At 40.5% G+C, this 16,614-nt stretch overlaps 2 protein-coding genes across 2 annotated transcripts; both read left to right on the forward strand.

Moving 5' to 3' along the window:
* The first annotated feature begins 3,532 nt into the window (after positions 1-3,532).
* On the forward strand, positions 3,533-4,135 carry LOC140806943 (uncharacterized). Its single transcript, XM_073163510.1, has 2 exons — positions 3,533-3,967; positions 4,060-4,135. The coding sequence occupies exons 1-2, from the start codon at positions 3,559-3,561 to the stop codon at positions 4,074-4,076; spliced, it is 426 nt and encodes a 141-aa protein (XP_073019611.1). The 5' UTR covers positions 3,533-3,558; the 3' UTR covers positions 4,077-4,135.
* Positions 4,136-11,368: 7,233 nt separating this feature from the next.
* LOC140806942 (uncharacterized) lies at positions 11,369-11,971 on the forward strand. Its single transcript, XM_073163509.1, has 2 exons — positions 11,369-11,803; positions 11,896-11,971. The coding sequence occupies exons 1-2, from the start codon at positions 11,395-11,397 to the stop codon at positions 11,910-11,912; spliced, it is 426 nt and encodes a 141-aa protein (XP_073019610.1). The 5' UTR covers positions 11,369-11,394; the 3' UTR covers positions 11,913-11,971.
* Positions 11,972-16,614: the final 4,643 nt, after the last annotated feature.

A 16,614-nucleotide genomic window follows, 5' to 3' on the forward strand; every position in this document is an offset into this window, starting at 1 on the left:
TAAACCAATGGTTGTCGAATCGGTCGGGATATATGAGTTGAAGGGACCGTACTGTACGCTAACCATAATTGAATGGTTCTTGCAGGCACTATCATGTGATACCTAGGGAATCACGTAAGCGATGCTGCTAGGCGTTTAACGTGATTGGTTGGGTACTATCAGACTTGAGTTCTGACGTTCTTACTATCAAGGAGTTGATAAGTAAGAATGGAGCAATTGGGGTATGCTCGAATAAGGACATGTTTAGTCCGAATCACATAGAGATGTGAACCCACGGCTAGTTGTATCAATGAACCATTGAGGGCCACACAAGTACTGGCTTTGTAAATCCCGATGAGAAGTAAAATAGTTCAATATGTTGAACGGCTTATAAATGTGTTTATAAGCATAAAGAAAAATAGAAGTATGACTTCTATGAGAGAAATATAAATTTTAATTTATGGAAGTGTTCCTAGATTAAAATTTGGCCAATTGGATAATGTATGTGAAAATTGTGATTTTCATAAACATTATTATGGACTTAATTAAATTAATTCAAGTGTTGAATTAATTAAACACTAGTGGACCTAGTAGAGTCCAAATAATTAAATTAATTCAAGTGTTGGATTAATTAAATAACAATGGGCCTTGTAGAGCCCAATTGGAATTAATTATTTAACTAGTGGGCTTGAGTAAAATCAAGTAAAGTATAATTGGGCCCAAAATTGTTTGGGACAATTAAAAGTCCATGGGCCTTGTAATAGTTACAAGCCCACATGCAAAATATGCTAGGGTTTGCATGCTAGGGAGGTGAAGAGACTTTGAATACTTTTTAATAAAATAATGCATGGCATGGGGATCAACTTTTTCACTTTTCCCACACCCAAGTCTAGACTTCACTCCCTCATTCTACCTTGGTCTTGGCCGAAATTTTAAGGAAAAATTCTCTCCCATTTTTCTTCTCTCTTGTGTTCTTCAATTGTTGGAGAACACTTCTCATTGAAAAATCCTCTTGATTTTTCTAGTGCAAATCAAGAGGGGTTTTACATAGCTTGTGGTGGGCTTGATTTAGGAGCAAGGAGGAGGAGCTTGTAGACTTGTCTTCCATAAGAAGAGCTTAGTTGCTAGTCAACTAAGTTGGAGCCAACATCAACTTTTTAAAGTTGATAGGTAATAATCTCCTAAACATCCTATGCATGTTTTGATGTAGTTTTTGTAAATATTGCACAAATACTAGGTGGCCGAAAATTTCATGTTATTTTCTAAAATTTTATGCTTCCGTTATGCTTCCGTTGCGTTTCCGACCACCGTAACCGGTCCGCTTTCAAGTGGTATCAGAGCTAAGGTTACGATTTTTGTGCTATATTTACGTAATATTGTATTGAGATCGATTTCTAACCGCTTGAGAATTTTTGGTGCAAGATATACAAGGGACGAAAATTTTATGTCAAAAACAATAAAAAAAAATAAATTTTCGGGCAGCATGTTGCTGCCCGAGCTGCCCGGAAATTTCGGGCAGCAAAGGGCAGCCCGAGGGGGCTGCCCGAAAATGCAGGTTTTTAAAATAAAAAAAAAAAAATTTTTGTTGCCGGAATCCGGCGACGGAGCTCCGGCGACGGCGATGACGACTAGGGTTTCCAAAAGTGTTTTGGACAATCTTAGTGTCATGGATCTTGAGTTGTTGGGCCATTAGATGGTCAACATATTTTTGTGAAATTTAAATGGGCCAAACTATTTTTGGTGAAAAATGAGTTTTGGGCCCTTAAGTTTAAATTTACAAATGTTGCACATATTTTCTCATAAAATAAATAATTGAAGTAGGACTTTAATTATTTATAGTAAATTGTGATTTACAAGAAATTCGATTATAAATAAATTAATTTGAAAGTAGACAAAGGAGTTTGTATACTTTGTTAATTTAATTTATAATTGTGGCGGTTAGTGATTGGATCAAGATATATAATATTGGATCAATTAATTATAGTGATAATTAATTGATGGTGTATGATATGTGATATTATGCATGAAGGATGATCAAAAGCTCAAGCCCAATTTGCTAGGTGTATGCTAGGATATTTGTGTTGTATGATTGTAATAATTATCAATTTATAAAGTGAGCTTGGTTTATGGCCCGTTCCCACCCCATGAGATGTATCCCTATGTGCCATGGATATTTAATTGTAAATATTAGAAGTGGAAGATCAAGATTGGAAGATGGTGGCCTTGGTGATTATGAAGATCGAAGACATGTAATATTGGATGCTAATGTAATAATTTAGTTGCATTGCATCCCTGCATTTACCCTAGGATTGGACCTAGGCCCGTGTTTGGCTCACACGGGCCATTAGTTTTGGGGCAATTGATCATCCTTGTACTGTTTTCTATTTATAATATATGCATGATATGTTATAAATAATGAGTATGTGCGTTATTATTATTATAATAACAAAGTTGCATGAATCCGGCAAACATACGATCAAACATGGCGAGCTTTTAAAATAAAAATTAATGATGAGACCTTTCAAAATTAAAAAACCCTCATTTTGAATAAGATTCAAAATTAATATCAAGTCCGAAAAGGAGAATTATAAATTTGGTTATAATTTCCTTGTCTTCCATCGACAATGGGTGCATGATGAATGCTACCCGTACTCGGGGCTCGGCTCATATTTTTGAGGGGGCCCTGGGTGCCGGAAAGCTGTGACATCCATTGACATAGTGATGTGAACTACGTGGAACTCCCATGACTTCGGCTCAGATAATTGAGGGAACTCATGGCGACCGTCCATTAAGGTTCAACATCGATGGGTAAGGCTTGACACGTGAAGATGAACGACGTCTATAATGGGTCCTAATCAAACGTGAGACAAAAGTTTACGTTAAGGGTTGCATTGTGATGCAATTGGGAAACTATCTTTTAGGAATTGTGATTGGCTGTATAATCGGGATCATAATTCGCTAATTGGATCTTACGTACCTACTGAGGAAAGGAGTTTCCCGTTTTCACTAGAGGGAAGTGAAAATGTCAAAACAGTGGGAGCGATAATTTATAAAGTAAAAGTCCAAACTTTATATCTTATTAAATATTTTAAAATAGTCATTAACATTTATCTGTTTTACTTTTCAGTACAAATCTTTGACAATGTCATCAATTCGCAACCCGTTTTCCGTTATTCTCGAAAAACACGTTCTAACCGGACCTAACTATATCACTTGGCTAAGAAATCTAAAGATTGTCCTAAACTCGGAGAAAATTGCATACACACTGACTGAGTCGCCCCCTGCTGAGGCTCCGACCAGCTGCACTCCTGAGGAATTGCAGACCTACAAGGATGCGACCATGACTTGAAGGCGAGGTGTTACATGCAGGCTTCGATGAACGATGAGCTGCAAAGGCGATTCGAGGATGCTAAGAATGCTGCTGACATTCATATGCACCTCAAGGAGCTCTTCGGTGAGCAAACTCGGCCTTTGAGGCACGCCACAGTAAAAGAGCTCATCACTTTACGCATGCGAGATGGGACTTCGGTCCATGAGCATGGCCTAAAGTTGATTGGGCTCGTGGACAAGCTCGTAGGCATGTATTTGGTGTTGCCTTCGGAGTTGAACACTGATGTGTTGCTGCTGTCGCTGCCTAGCTCTTTCGATCCTTTCGTTGTGAACTTCAATATGAACAAGCTCGATCCCAGCCTTGAAGAGTTGGTGAACATGCTTGTGACCTTTGAGTCCACAATCAAAAAGGAGAAGTCGGTTCTTTATGTGGGCTCTTCATCTGGCACGAAGACCGGTCCACCTGGGAAGGGAAAGAAGCGTTCTTTCCAGCGCCCCAAGAAGAGCGAGCCCTTGAAGAGGCAGACTCCGAGTCCCATAGTGGCAGCCGCGCCAGCCAAGGCTGAGAAGACAGTTGACGTCTGTCATCACTGCAAGAAGCCTGGACATTGGAGGCGTAACTGCAGGGAATATCTTGCGCAGAAGGGTTCTGGCAAAGGTATGTTCTTTATTGAAGTAAATATCTCAATTAACTCTACTTCTTGGGTATTGGATACCGGCTGTGGCTCACATCTCTGTAATAATTTGCAGGCGATGGGAAGAAGTAGAAGGCTCCGAGAGGGTGAGACCTTCTTGAGGATGGGCAATGAAACAAGGGTTGCTGCCAAGACCGTAGGAGATGTTTACTTGCTTTTGAACAATGATTTTAAGTTGGTTTTAAGAGATGTTTTATTTGTACCAGACTTGATTAAAAACATTATTTCCATTCCTATGCTTGATATTGATGGATTTTCTTGTTTATTTGACAAAGGTGTTTGCAATATTTACAAGAATGAATGTTTAGTTGGTACCGGTGAACTTGAAAACAATCTCTACACCTTAAAATTAAAAGATATTCCACTTAACAATGTCCAAACGATAACAACAACAAATAAGCGCAAACAAGATACTCTTAATTCGGCACAATTATGGCATGCTCGATTAGGTCATATTTCCCTAAGAAGGATGAACAAGCTAGTGGGAGTTGGCATGTTTGATATGTCCGATATTAATGCTCTCACGACTTGTGAATCCTGTCTAAAAGGAAAGATGACCAAAATTCCCTTTAAGGGCCATGCGAAGCGAGCCAAAGGGTTATTGGATTTGATCCATACCGATGTGTGCGGTCCACTTAGCATCACCACTAAGCATGGACATTCCTACTTCATCACCTTTACCGATGACTTTTCGAGGTATGGGTATGTGTATTTGATGAAATACAAGTCTGAAGCCTTTGAAAGGTTCAAAGAATTCAGAAGTGAAGTAGAGAAACAATTGGGACGAAGCATCAAGACACTTCGATCGGATCGAGGTGGTGAGTACTTGAGTGCCGAGTTCCAAGAGTATCTTAGAGAGAATGAGATTCTCTCGCAGTGGACTCCGCCCGCTACACCGCAGTTGAATGGTGTTTCGGAGCGTCGTAACCGGACTTTGATGGACATGGTTCGGTCTATGATGGGGTTCACGGAGTTGCCGCCATCCTTTTGGGGATATGCGCTTGAGACAGCGGCACTGTTGTTGAACAATGTCCATACAAAAGCAGTTGATAAGACACCATATGAGATATGGATGGGTAAGCCACCTAAATATTCTTATTTTAGAATATGGGAGTGCCCTGCTTATGTGAAGCAGGCAGTGGGAGATAAATTGGACAGTCGATCCATTTTATGTTACTTTGTGGGATATCCAAAGAATTCAGCTGGATATTATTTCTATCATCCCAAAGAAACAAAAGTGTTTGTTTCTAGGAATGCAACCTTTTTGGAAAAGGAATTTCTATTGGATAGAAAGGGCGAGATGATAGAACTCGAAGAGGTTCGAGAGACACCCACAGTTGTAGAACCCACACCCGAGGAGCCAAGTGAGGAGATACAAGCTCCTAGAAGATCCGAGAGGGTCTCGAGACCACCTGTGAGGTATGGTCTGCTTCTTGAAGAGGGCCATGATGAGCCCAATCTTGGATGTGATCCAAGGACCTTCAAGGAAGCGTTATCGGATGCCGATTCATCCAAGTGGCTTGAAGCAATGAAATCTGAGATGAATTCCATGCATTCGAACCAAGTGTGGAATCTTGTGGATCCACCCGAGGGAACTGTTCCCATAGGGTGTAAATGGATTTACAAGAGGAAACTTGGGGCGCATGGGAAGTATTGACCTTCAAGGCGCGATTGGTAGCAAAAAGGTATACTCAAAGGCAAGGTGTTGACTATGAGGAAACCTTTTCTCCAGTTGCGATGTTCAAGTCCATTAGGATATTGCTAGCCATAGCTGCATGGTATGACTATGAGATATGGCAGATGGATGTGAAGACAGCCTTCCTTAATGGGGATATTAAGGAAGAAATTTACATGTCTCAACCTGAAGGGTTTACATCCATCGGAAGTGAGCATATGGTATGCAAACTTCAAAGATCTATTTATGGTCTTAAGCAGGCATCGGGGAGTTGGAACCTCAGATTCGATAGTACAATCAAAGAGTTTGGTTTTACTAAGAATCCTGAGGAACCCTGTGTGTATAAGAAGGTCAGTGGGAGTGCTGTAACATACCTTGTTCTTTATGTTGATGAGATTCTATTCATTGGGAATGATGTAGGAATGTTGCAATCAACAAAGATATGGTTAGCAAGTAAGTTCTCAATGCAGGACTTGGGTGAAGCATCTTTTGTATTGGGATTACATATCCATAGAGATAGATCAAGAAGATTTCTTGGTCTCACCCAGTCCACATACATTGATACCATCGTGAAGCGGTTCTCGATGGATGAGTCCAAGAGAGGACATCTACCAATGTGTCATGGCGTGTCCCTATCCAAGTCTATGTCTCCCAAGACTGATGCAGAGATAGCGGCGATGACACGAATTCCGTATGCTTCGGCTATTGGTAGTATCATGTATGGGATGATATCTACACGTCCTGACGTGGCATTTGCACTAAGTGTAGTGAGTAGATATCAATCCAACCCTGGTCTTCCACACTGGAAAGCTGTGAAAGACATCCTCAAGTATTTGAGAAGGACCAATAAGTTGTTTTTGGTCTATGGGGGTGGAGAACTGAAATTGGAAGGCTATACCGACTCTAGCTTCCAAAGCGATGTTGATGACTCGAAGTCAACCTCCGGATTCATATTCATGCTCAATGGTGGTGATGTCTCTTGGAAGAGTTCCAAGCAAGACAGTACTGCGGATTCCACCACTGAGGCAGAATACATTGCTGCATCGGCTGCAGCAAAGGAGGCTGTTTGGATTAGGAATTTCGTCCAAGAGTTGGGCGTCATTCCTAATGGAGTTGCTCCTATCCCGGTGATGTGTGACAACACGGGAGCCATAGCTCAGGCGAAGGAGCCAAAGTCTCATCAGAAGTCCAAACATGTATTGAGAAAGTACCACATCCTCAGAGAGATCGTGGAAAGAGGAGATGTCGTGATTGACAAAGTCGGCTCCGCAGATAATGTTGCTGATCCACTAAATAAGCCTTTACCAGGACCATCGTTCGAGAAGCATCGCGAATCAATGGGTCTAAAGTATATAGGTAGTTGGCTCTAGTGCAAGTGGGAGATTGTTAGAGTAGGTGCACGTCGAGCCAAGTGTTGGCCGACTGTTCACGATGAAACTCTTTGTATAAACGATCTTTATTTTAATAATATTTGAATTTATTAATTTGGCGCATCTTTATCTTTATACCCATGCTAGTTGCATAGATAAAGTCCTTGAATATACAAATAGTAGAAAGAATATGAGATGCTCATATGATGAGTATCATGAAACTCATATTTGGAATACTGTATATTCTAAACCGTTCCTAGTCGATTCAGCCGCCACTAAGAATGATAAAGGCCGCTCGAGTTAGAGACTAGTATCTGCGATGTGAGTACCATGTTTCATTGGTAGGGGACATTGTGATGTCCGAACATGCAGATAGGTGCTCCTTGTAGAGTGCACTGAACAACCCTCCATAAAAGGACTTTCCAAGTGGTTCTCACTTATCGAGTGGAAAAGTCCTGGTTTATGGTTGTACAGAATTAGTCCTTATGACCCGGGACAACATTGAGACTCTATGTGCTAGAATTACACTTTGACTTGTTTACCGACTCTCATGGGGTCATCAGGTGGCAAGGTTGGGTGTTCTGTCGAAACACATATGAGTCGATGCATTGTAGTCGGGGATTCACCGCTTACCTACGGGTATGGATATCCTATGTGTTTTTCATGTATGTGTGGGTTGAAATCTCTGATCAGAGTATGGTGGTAATTATGAAAGGGGTTTCATAGATTACACCATCGATGCAACCACAACATGACACATAGTATCGATTCATTGACAACTCTCGATAAACCAATGGTTGTCGAATCGGTCGGGATATATGAGTTGAAGGGACCGTACTGTACGCTAACCATAATTGAATGGTTCTTGCAGGCACTATCATGTGATACCTAGGGAATCACGTAAGCGATGCTGCTAGGCGTTTAACGTGATTGGTTGGGTACTATCAGACTTGAGTTCTGACGTTCTTACTATCAAGGAGTTGATAAGTAAGAATGGAGCAATTGGGGTATGCTCGAATAAGGACATGTTTAGTCCGAATCACATAGAGATGTGAACCCACGGCTAGTTGTATCAATGAACCATTGAGGGCCACACAAGTACTGGCTTTGTAAATCCCGATGAGAAGTAAAATAGTTCAATATGTTGAACGGCTTATAAATGTGTTTATAAGCATAAAGAAAAATAGAAGTATGACTTCTATGAGAGAAATATAAATTTTAATTTATGGAAGTGTTCCTAGATTAAAATTTGGCCAATTGGATAATGTATGTGAAAATTGTGATTTTCATAAACATTATTATGGACTTAATTAAATTAATTCAAGTGTTGAATTAATTAAACACTAGTGGACCTAGTAGAGTCCAAATAATTAAATTAATTCAAGTGTTGGATTAATTAAATAACAATGGGCCTTGTAGAGCCCAATTGGAATTAATTATTTAACTAGTGGGCTTGAGTAAAATCAAGTAAAGTATAATTGGGCCCAAAATTGTTTGGGACAATTAAAAGTCCATGGGCCTTGTAATAGTTACAAGCCCACATGCAAAATATGCTAGGGTTTGCATGCTAGGGAGGTGAAGAGACTTTGAATACTTTTTAATAAAATAATGCATGGCATGGGGATCAACTTTTTCACTTTTCCCACACCCAAGTCTAGACTTCACTCCCTCATTCTACCTTGGTCTTGGCCGAAATTTTAAGGAAAAATTCTCTCCCATTTTTCTTCTCTCTTGTGTTCTTCAATTGTTGGAGAACACTTCTCATTGAAAAATCCTCTTGATTTTTCTAGTGCAAATCAAGAGGGGTTTTACATAGCTTGTGGTGGGCTTGATTTAGGAGCAAGGAGGAGGAGCTTGTAGACTTGTCTTCCATAAGAAGAGCTTAGTTGCTAGTCAACTAAGTTGGAGCCAACATCAACTTTTTAAAGTTGATAGGTAATAATCTCCTAAACATCCTATGCATGTTTTGATGTAGTTTTTGTAAATATTGCACAAATACTAGGTGGCCGAAAATTTCATGTTATTTTCTAAAATTTTATGCTTCCGTTATGCTTCCGTTGCGTTTCCGACCACCGTAACCGGTCCGCTTTCAAGTGGTATCAGAGCTAAGGTTACGATTTTTGTGCTATATTTACGTAATATTGTATTGAGATCGATTTCTAACCGCTTGAGAATTTTTGGTGCAAGATATACAAGGGACGAAAATTTTATGTCAAAAACAATAAAAAAAAATAAATTTTCGGGCAGCATGTTGCTGCCCGAGCTGCCCGGAAATTTCGGGCAGCAAAGGGCAGCCCGAGGGGGCTGCCCGAAAATGCAGGTTTTTAAAATAAAAAAAAAAAAATTTTTTGTTGCCGGAATCCGGCGACGGAGCTCCGGCGACGGCGATGACGACTAGGGTTTCCAAAAGTGTTTTGGACAATCTTAGTGTCATGGATCTTGAGTTGTTGGGCCATTAGATGGTCAACATATTTTTGTGAAATTTAAATGGGCCAAACTATTTTTGGTGAAAAATGAGTTTTGGGCCCTTAAGTTTAAATTTACAAATGTTGCACATATTTTCTCATAAAATAAATAATTGAAGTAGGACTTTAATTATTTATAGTAAATTGTGATTTACAAGAAATTCGATTATAAATAAATTAATTTGAAAGTAGACAAAGGAGTTTGTATACTTTGTTAATTTAATTTATAATTGTGGCGGTTAGTGATTGGATCAAGATATATAATATTGGATCAATTAATTATAGTGATAATTAATTGATGGTGTATGATATGTGATATTATGCATGAAGGATGATCAAAAGCTCAAGCCCAATTTGCTAGGTGTATGCTAGGATATTTGTGTTGTATGATTGTAATAATTATCAATTTATAAAGTGAGCTTGGTTTATGGCCCGTTCCCACCCCATGAGATGTATCCCTATGTGCCATGGATATTTAATTGTAAATATTAGAAGTGGAAGATCAAGATTGGAAGATGGTGGCCTTGGTGATTATGAAGATCGAAGACATGTAATATTGGATGCTAATGTAATAATTTAGTTGCATTGCATCCCTGCATTTACCCTAGGATTGGACCTAGGCCCGTGTTTGGCTCACACGGGCCATTAGTTTTGGGGCAATTGATCATCCTTGTACTGTTTTCTATTTATAATATATGCATGATATGTTATAAATAATGAGTATGTGCGTTATTATTATTATAATAACAAAGTTGCATGAATCCGGCAAACATACGATCAAACATGGCGAGCTTTTAAAATAAAAATTAATGATGAGACCTTTCAAAATTAAAAAACACTCATTTTGAATAAGATTCAAAATTAATATCAAGTCCGAAAAGGAGAATTATAAATTTGGTTATAATTTCCTTGTCTTCCATCGACAATGGGTGCATGATGAATGCTACCCGTACTCGGGGCTCGGCTCATATTTTTGAGGGGGCCCTGGGTGCCGGAAAGCTGTGACATCCATTGACATAGTGATGTGAACTACGTGGAACTCCCATGACTTCGGCTCAGATAATTGAGGGAACTCATGGCGACCGTCCATTAAGGTTCAACATCGATGGGTAAGGCTTGACACGTGAAGATGAACGACGTCTATAATGGGTCCTAATCAAACGTGAGACAAAAGTTTACGTTAAGGGTTGCATTGTGATGCAATTGGGAAACTATCTTTTAGGAATTGTGATTGGCTGTATAATCGGGATCATAATTCGCTAATTGGATCTTACGTACCTACTGAGGAAAGGAGTTTCCCGTTTTCACTAGAGGGAAGTGAAAATGTCAAAACAGTGGGAGCGATAATTTATAAAGTAAAAGTCCAAACTTTATATCTTATTAAATATTTTAAAATAGTCATTAACATTTATCTGTTTTACTTTTCAGTACAAATCTTTGACAATGTCATCAATTCGCAACCCGTTTTCCGTTATTCTCGAAAAACACGTTCTAACCGGACCTAACTATATCACTTGGCTAAGAAATCTAAAGATTGTCCTAAACTCGGAGAAAATTGCATACACACTGACTGAGTCGCCCCCTGCTGAGGCTCCGACCAGCTGCACTCCTGAGGAATTGCAGACCTACAAGGATGCGACCATGACTTGAAGGCGAGGTGTTACATGCAGGCTTCGATGAACGATGAGCTGCAAAGGCGATTCGAGGATGCTAAGAATGCTGCTGACATTCATATGCACCTCAAGGAGCTCTTCGGTGAGCAAACTCGGCCTTTGAGGCACGCCACAGTAAAAGAGCTCATCACTTTACGCATGCGAGATGGGACTTCGGTCCATGAGCATGGCCTAAAGTTGATTGGGCTCGTGGACAAGCTCGTAGGCATGTATTTGGTGTTGCCTTCGGAGTTGAACACTGATGTGTTGCTGCTGTCGCTGCCTAGCTCTTTCGATCCTTTCGTTGTGAACTTCAATATGAACAAGCTCGATCCCAGCCTTGAAGAGTTGGTGAACATGCTTGTGACCTTTGAGTCCACAATCAAAAAGGAGAAGTCGGTTCTTTATGTGGGCTCTTCATCTGGCACGAAGACCGGTCCACCTGGGAAGGGAAAGAAGCGTTCTTTCCAGCGCCCCAAGAAGAGCGAGCCCTTGAAGAGGCAGACTCCGAGTCCCATAGTGGCAGCCGCGCCAGCCAAGGCTGAGAAGACAGTTGACGTCTGTCATCACTGCAAGAAGCCTGGACATTGGAGGCGTAACTGCAGGGAATATCTTGCGCAGAAGGGTTCTGGCAAAGGTATGTTCTTTATTGAAGTAAATATCTCAATTAACTCTACTTCTTGGGTATTGGATACCGGCTGTGGCTCACATCTCTGTAATAATTTGCAGGCGATGGGAAGAAGTAGAAGGCTCCGAGAGGGTGAGACCTTCTTGAGGATGGGCAATGAAACAAGGGTTGCTGCCAAGACCGTAGGAGATGTTTACTTGCTTTTGAACAATGATTTTAAGTTGGTTTTAAGAGATGTTTTATTTGTACCAGACTTGATTAAAAACATTATTTCCATTCCTATGCTTGATATTGATGGATTTTCTTGTTTATTTGACAAAGGTGTTTGCAATATTTACAAGAATGAATGTTTAGTTGGTACCGGTGAACTTGAAAACAATCTCTACACCTTAAAATTAAAAGATATTCCACTTAACAATGTCCAAACGATAACAACAACAAATAAGCGCAAACAAGATACTCTTAATTCGGCACAATTATGGCATGCTCGATTAGGTCATATTTCCCTAAGAAGGATGAACAAGCTAGTGGGAGTTGGCATGTTTGATATGTCCGATATTAATGCTCTCACGACTTGTGAATCCTGTCTAAAAGGAAAGATGACCAAAATTCCCTTTAAGGGCCATGCGAAGCGAGCCAAAGGGTTATTGGATTTGATCCATACCGATGTGTGCGGTCCACTTAGCATCACCACTAAGCATGGACATTCCTACTTCATCACCTTTACCGATGACTTTTCGAGGTATGGGTATGTGTATTTGATGAAATACAAGTCTGAAGCCTTTGAAAGGTTCAAAGAATTCAGAAGTGAAGTAGAGAAACAATTGGGACGAAGCATCAAGACACTTCGATCGGATCGAGGTGGTGAGTACTTGAGTGCCGAGTTCCAAGAGTATCTTAGAGAGAATGAGATTCTCTCGCAGTGGACTCCGCCCGCTACACCGCAGTTGAATGGTGTTTCGGAGCGTCGTAACCGGACTTTGATGGACATGGTTCGGTCTATGATGGGGTTCACGGAGTTGCCGCCATCCTTTTGGGGATATGCGCTTGAGACAGCGGCACTGTTGTTGAACAATGTCCATACAAAAGCAGTTGATAAGACACCATATGAGATATGGATGGGTAAGCCACCTAAATATTCTTATTTTAGAATATGGGAGTGCCCTGCTTATGTGAAGCAGGCAGTGGGAGATAAATTGGACAGTCGATCCATTTTATGTTACTTTGTGGGATATCCAAAGAATTCAGCTGGATATTATTTCTATCATCCCAAAGAAACAAAAGTGTTTGTTTCTAGGAATGCAACCTTTTTGGAAAAGGAATTTCTATTGGATAGAAAGGGCGAGATGATAGAACTCGAAGAGGTTCGAGAGACACCCACAGTTGTAGAACCCACACCCGAGGAGCCAAGTGAGGAGATACAAGCTCCTAGAAGATCCGAGAGGGTCTCGAGACCACCTGTGAGGTATGGTCTGCTTCTTGAAGAGGGCCATGATGAGCCCAATCTTGGATGTGATCCAAGGACCTTCAAGGAAGCGTTATCGGATGCCGATTCATCCAAGTGGCTTGAAGCAATGAAATCTGAGATGAATTCCATGCATTCGAACCAAGTGTGGAATCTTGTGGATCCACCCGAGGGAACTGTTCCCATAGGGTGTAAATGGATTTACAAGAGGAAACTTGGGGCGCATGGGAAGTATTGACCTTCAAGGCGCGATTGGTAGCAAAAAGGTATACTCAAAGGCAAGGTGTTGACTATGAGGAAACCTTTTCTCCAGTTGCGATGTTCAAGTCCATTAGGATATTGCTAGCCATAGCTGCATGGTATGACTATGAGATATGGCAGATGGATGTGAAGACAGCCTTCCTTAATGGGGATATTAAGGAAGAAATTTACATGTCTCAACCTGAAGGGTTTACATCCATCGGAAGTGAGCATATGGTATGCAAACTTCAAAGATCTATTTATGGTCTTAAGCAGGCATCGGGGAGTTGGAACCTCAGATTCGATAGTACAATCAAAGAGTTTGGTTTTACTAAGAATCCTGAGGAACCCTGTGTGTATAAGAAGGTCAGTGGGAGTGCTGTAACATACCTTGTTCTTTATGTTGATGAGATTCTATTCATTGGGAATGATGTAGGAATGTTGCAATCAACAAAGATATGGTTAGCAAGTAAGTTCTCAATGCAGGACTTGGGTGAAGCATCTTTTGTATTGGGAATACATATCCATAGAGATAGATCAAGAAGATTTCTTGGTCTCACCCAGTCCACATACATTGATACCATCGTGAAGCGGTTCTCGATGGATGAGTCCAAGAGAGGACATCTACCAATGTGTCATGGCGTGTCCCTATCCAAGTCTATGTCTCCCAAGCCTGATGCAGAGATAGCGGCGATGACACGAATTCCGTATGCTTCGGCTATTGGTAGTATCATGTATGAGATGATATCTACACGTCCTGACGTGGCATTTGCACTAAGTGTAGTGAGTAGATATCAATCCAACCCTGGTCTTCCACACTGGAAAGCTGTGAAAGACATCCTCAAGTATTTGAGAAGGACCAATAAGTTGTTTTTGGTCTATGGGGGTGGAGAACTGAAATTGGAAGGCTATACCGACTCTAGCTTCCAAAGCGATGTTGATGACTCGAAGTCAACCTCCGGATTCATATTCATGCTCAATGGTGGTGATGTCTCTTGGAAGAGTTCCAAGCAAGACAGTACTGCGGATTCCACCACTGAGGCAGAATACATTGCTGCATCGGCTGCAGCAAAGGAGGCTGTTTGGATTAGGAATTTCGTCCAAGAGTTGGGCGTCATTCCTAATGGAGTTGCTCCTATCCCGGTGATGTGTGACAACACGGGAGCCATAGCTCAGGCGAAGGAGCCAAAGTCTCATCAGAAGTCCAAACATGTATTGAGAAAGTACCACATCCTCAGAGAGATCGTGGAAAGAGGAGATGTCGTGATTGACAAAGTCGGCTCCGCAGATAATGTTGCTGATCCACTAAATAAGCCTTTACCAGGACCATCGTTCGAGAAGCATCGCGAATCAATGGGTCTAAAGTATATAGGTAGTTGGCTCTAGTGCAAGTGGGAGATTGTTAGAGTAGGTGCACGTCGAGCCAAGTGTTGGCCGACTGTTCACGATGAAACTCTTTGTATAAACGATCTTTATTTTAATAATATTTGAATTTATTAATTTGGCGCATCTTTATCTTTATACCCATGCTAGTTGCATAGATAAAGTCCTTGAATATACAAATAGTAGAAAGAATATGAGATGCTCATATGATGAGTATCATGAAACTCATATTTGGAATACTGTATATTCTAAACCGTTCCTAGTCGATTCAGCCGCCACTAAGAATGATAAAGGCCGCTCGAGTTAGAGACTAGTATCTGCGATGTGAGTACCATGTTTCATTGGTAGGGGACATTGTGATGTCCGAACATGCAGATAGGTGCTCCTTGTAGAGTGCACTGAACAACCCTCCATAAAAGGACTTTCCAAGTGGTTCTCACTTATCGAGTGGAAAAGTCCTGGTTTATGGTTGTACAGAATTAGTCCTTATGACCCGGGACAACATTGAGACTCTATGTGCTAGAATTACACTTTGACTTGTTTACCGACTCTCATGGGGTCATCAGGTGGCAAGGTTGGGTGTTCTGTCGAAACACATATGAGTCGATGCATTGTAGTCGGGGATTCACCGCTTACCTACGGGTATGGATATCCTATGTGTTTTTCATGTATGTGTGGGTTGAAATCTCTGATCAGAGTATGGTGGTAATTATGAAAGGGGTTTCATAGATTACACCATCGATGCAACCACAACATGACACATAGTATCGATTCATTGACAACTCTCGATAAACCAATGGTTGTCGAATCGGTCGGGATATATGAGTTGAAGGGACCGTACTGTACGCTAACCATAATTGAATGGTTCTTGCAGGCACTATCATGTGATACCTAGGGAATCACGTAAGCGATGCTGCTAGGCGTTTAACGTGATTGGTTGGGTACTATCAGACTTGAGTTCTGACGTTCTTACTATCAAGGAGTTGATAAGTAAGAATGGAGCAATTGGGGTATGCTCGAATAAGGACATGTTTAGTCCGAATCACATAGAGATGTGAACCCACGGCTAGTTGTATCAATGAACCATTGAGGGCCACACAAGTACTGGCTTTGTAAATCCCGATGAGAAGTAAAATAGTTCAATATGTTGAACGGCTTATAAATGTGTTTATAAGCATAAAGAAAAATAGAAGTATGACTTCTATGAGAGAAATATAAATTTTAATTTATGGAAGTGTTCCTAGATTAAAATTTGGCCAATTGGATAATGTATGTGAAAATTGTGATTTTCATAAACATTATTATGGACTTAATTAAATTAATTCAAGTGTTGAATTAATTAAACACTAGTGGACCTAGTAGAGTCCAAATAATTAAATTAATTCAAGTGTTGGATTAATTAAATAACAATGGGCCTTGTAGAGCCCAATTGGAATTAATTATTTAACTAGTGGGCTTGAGTAAAATCAAGTAAAGTATAATTGGGCCCAAAATTGTTTGGGACAATTAAAAGTCCATGGGCCTTGTAATAGTTACAAGCCCACATGCAAAATATGCTAGGGTTTGCATGCTAGGGAGGTGAAGAGACTTTGAATACTTTTTAATAAAATAATGCATGGCATGGGGATCAACTTTTTCACTTTTCTCACACCCAAGTCTAGACTTCACTCCCTCATTCTACCTTGGTCTTGGCCGAAATTTTAAGGAAAAATTCTCTCCCATTTTTCTTCTC

Source organism: Primulina eburnea, chromosome 12 (assembly GCF_022965805.1).
Source record: "Primulina eburnea isolate SZY01 chromosome 12, ASM2296580v1, whole genome shotgun sequence".
Taxonomy (NCBI): domain Eukaryota; kingdom Viridiplantae; phylum Streptophyta; class Magnoliopsida; order Lamiales; family Gesneriaceae; genus Primulina; species Primulina eburnea.

Bases quoted from the DNA above. Each gene is read 5' to 3' on its own strand.
- LOC140806943 (XM_073163510.1), top strand. From the start codon at position 3,559: ATGTATTTGGTGTTGCCTTCGGAGTTGAACACTGATGTGTTGCTGCTG.
- LOC140806942 (XM_073163509.1), top strand. From the start codon at position 11,395: ATGTATTTGGTGTTGCCTTCGGAGTTGAACACTGATGTGTTGCTGCTG.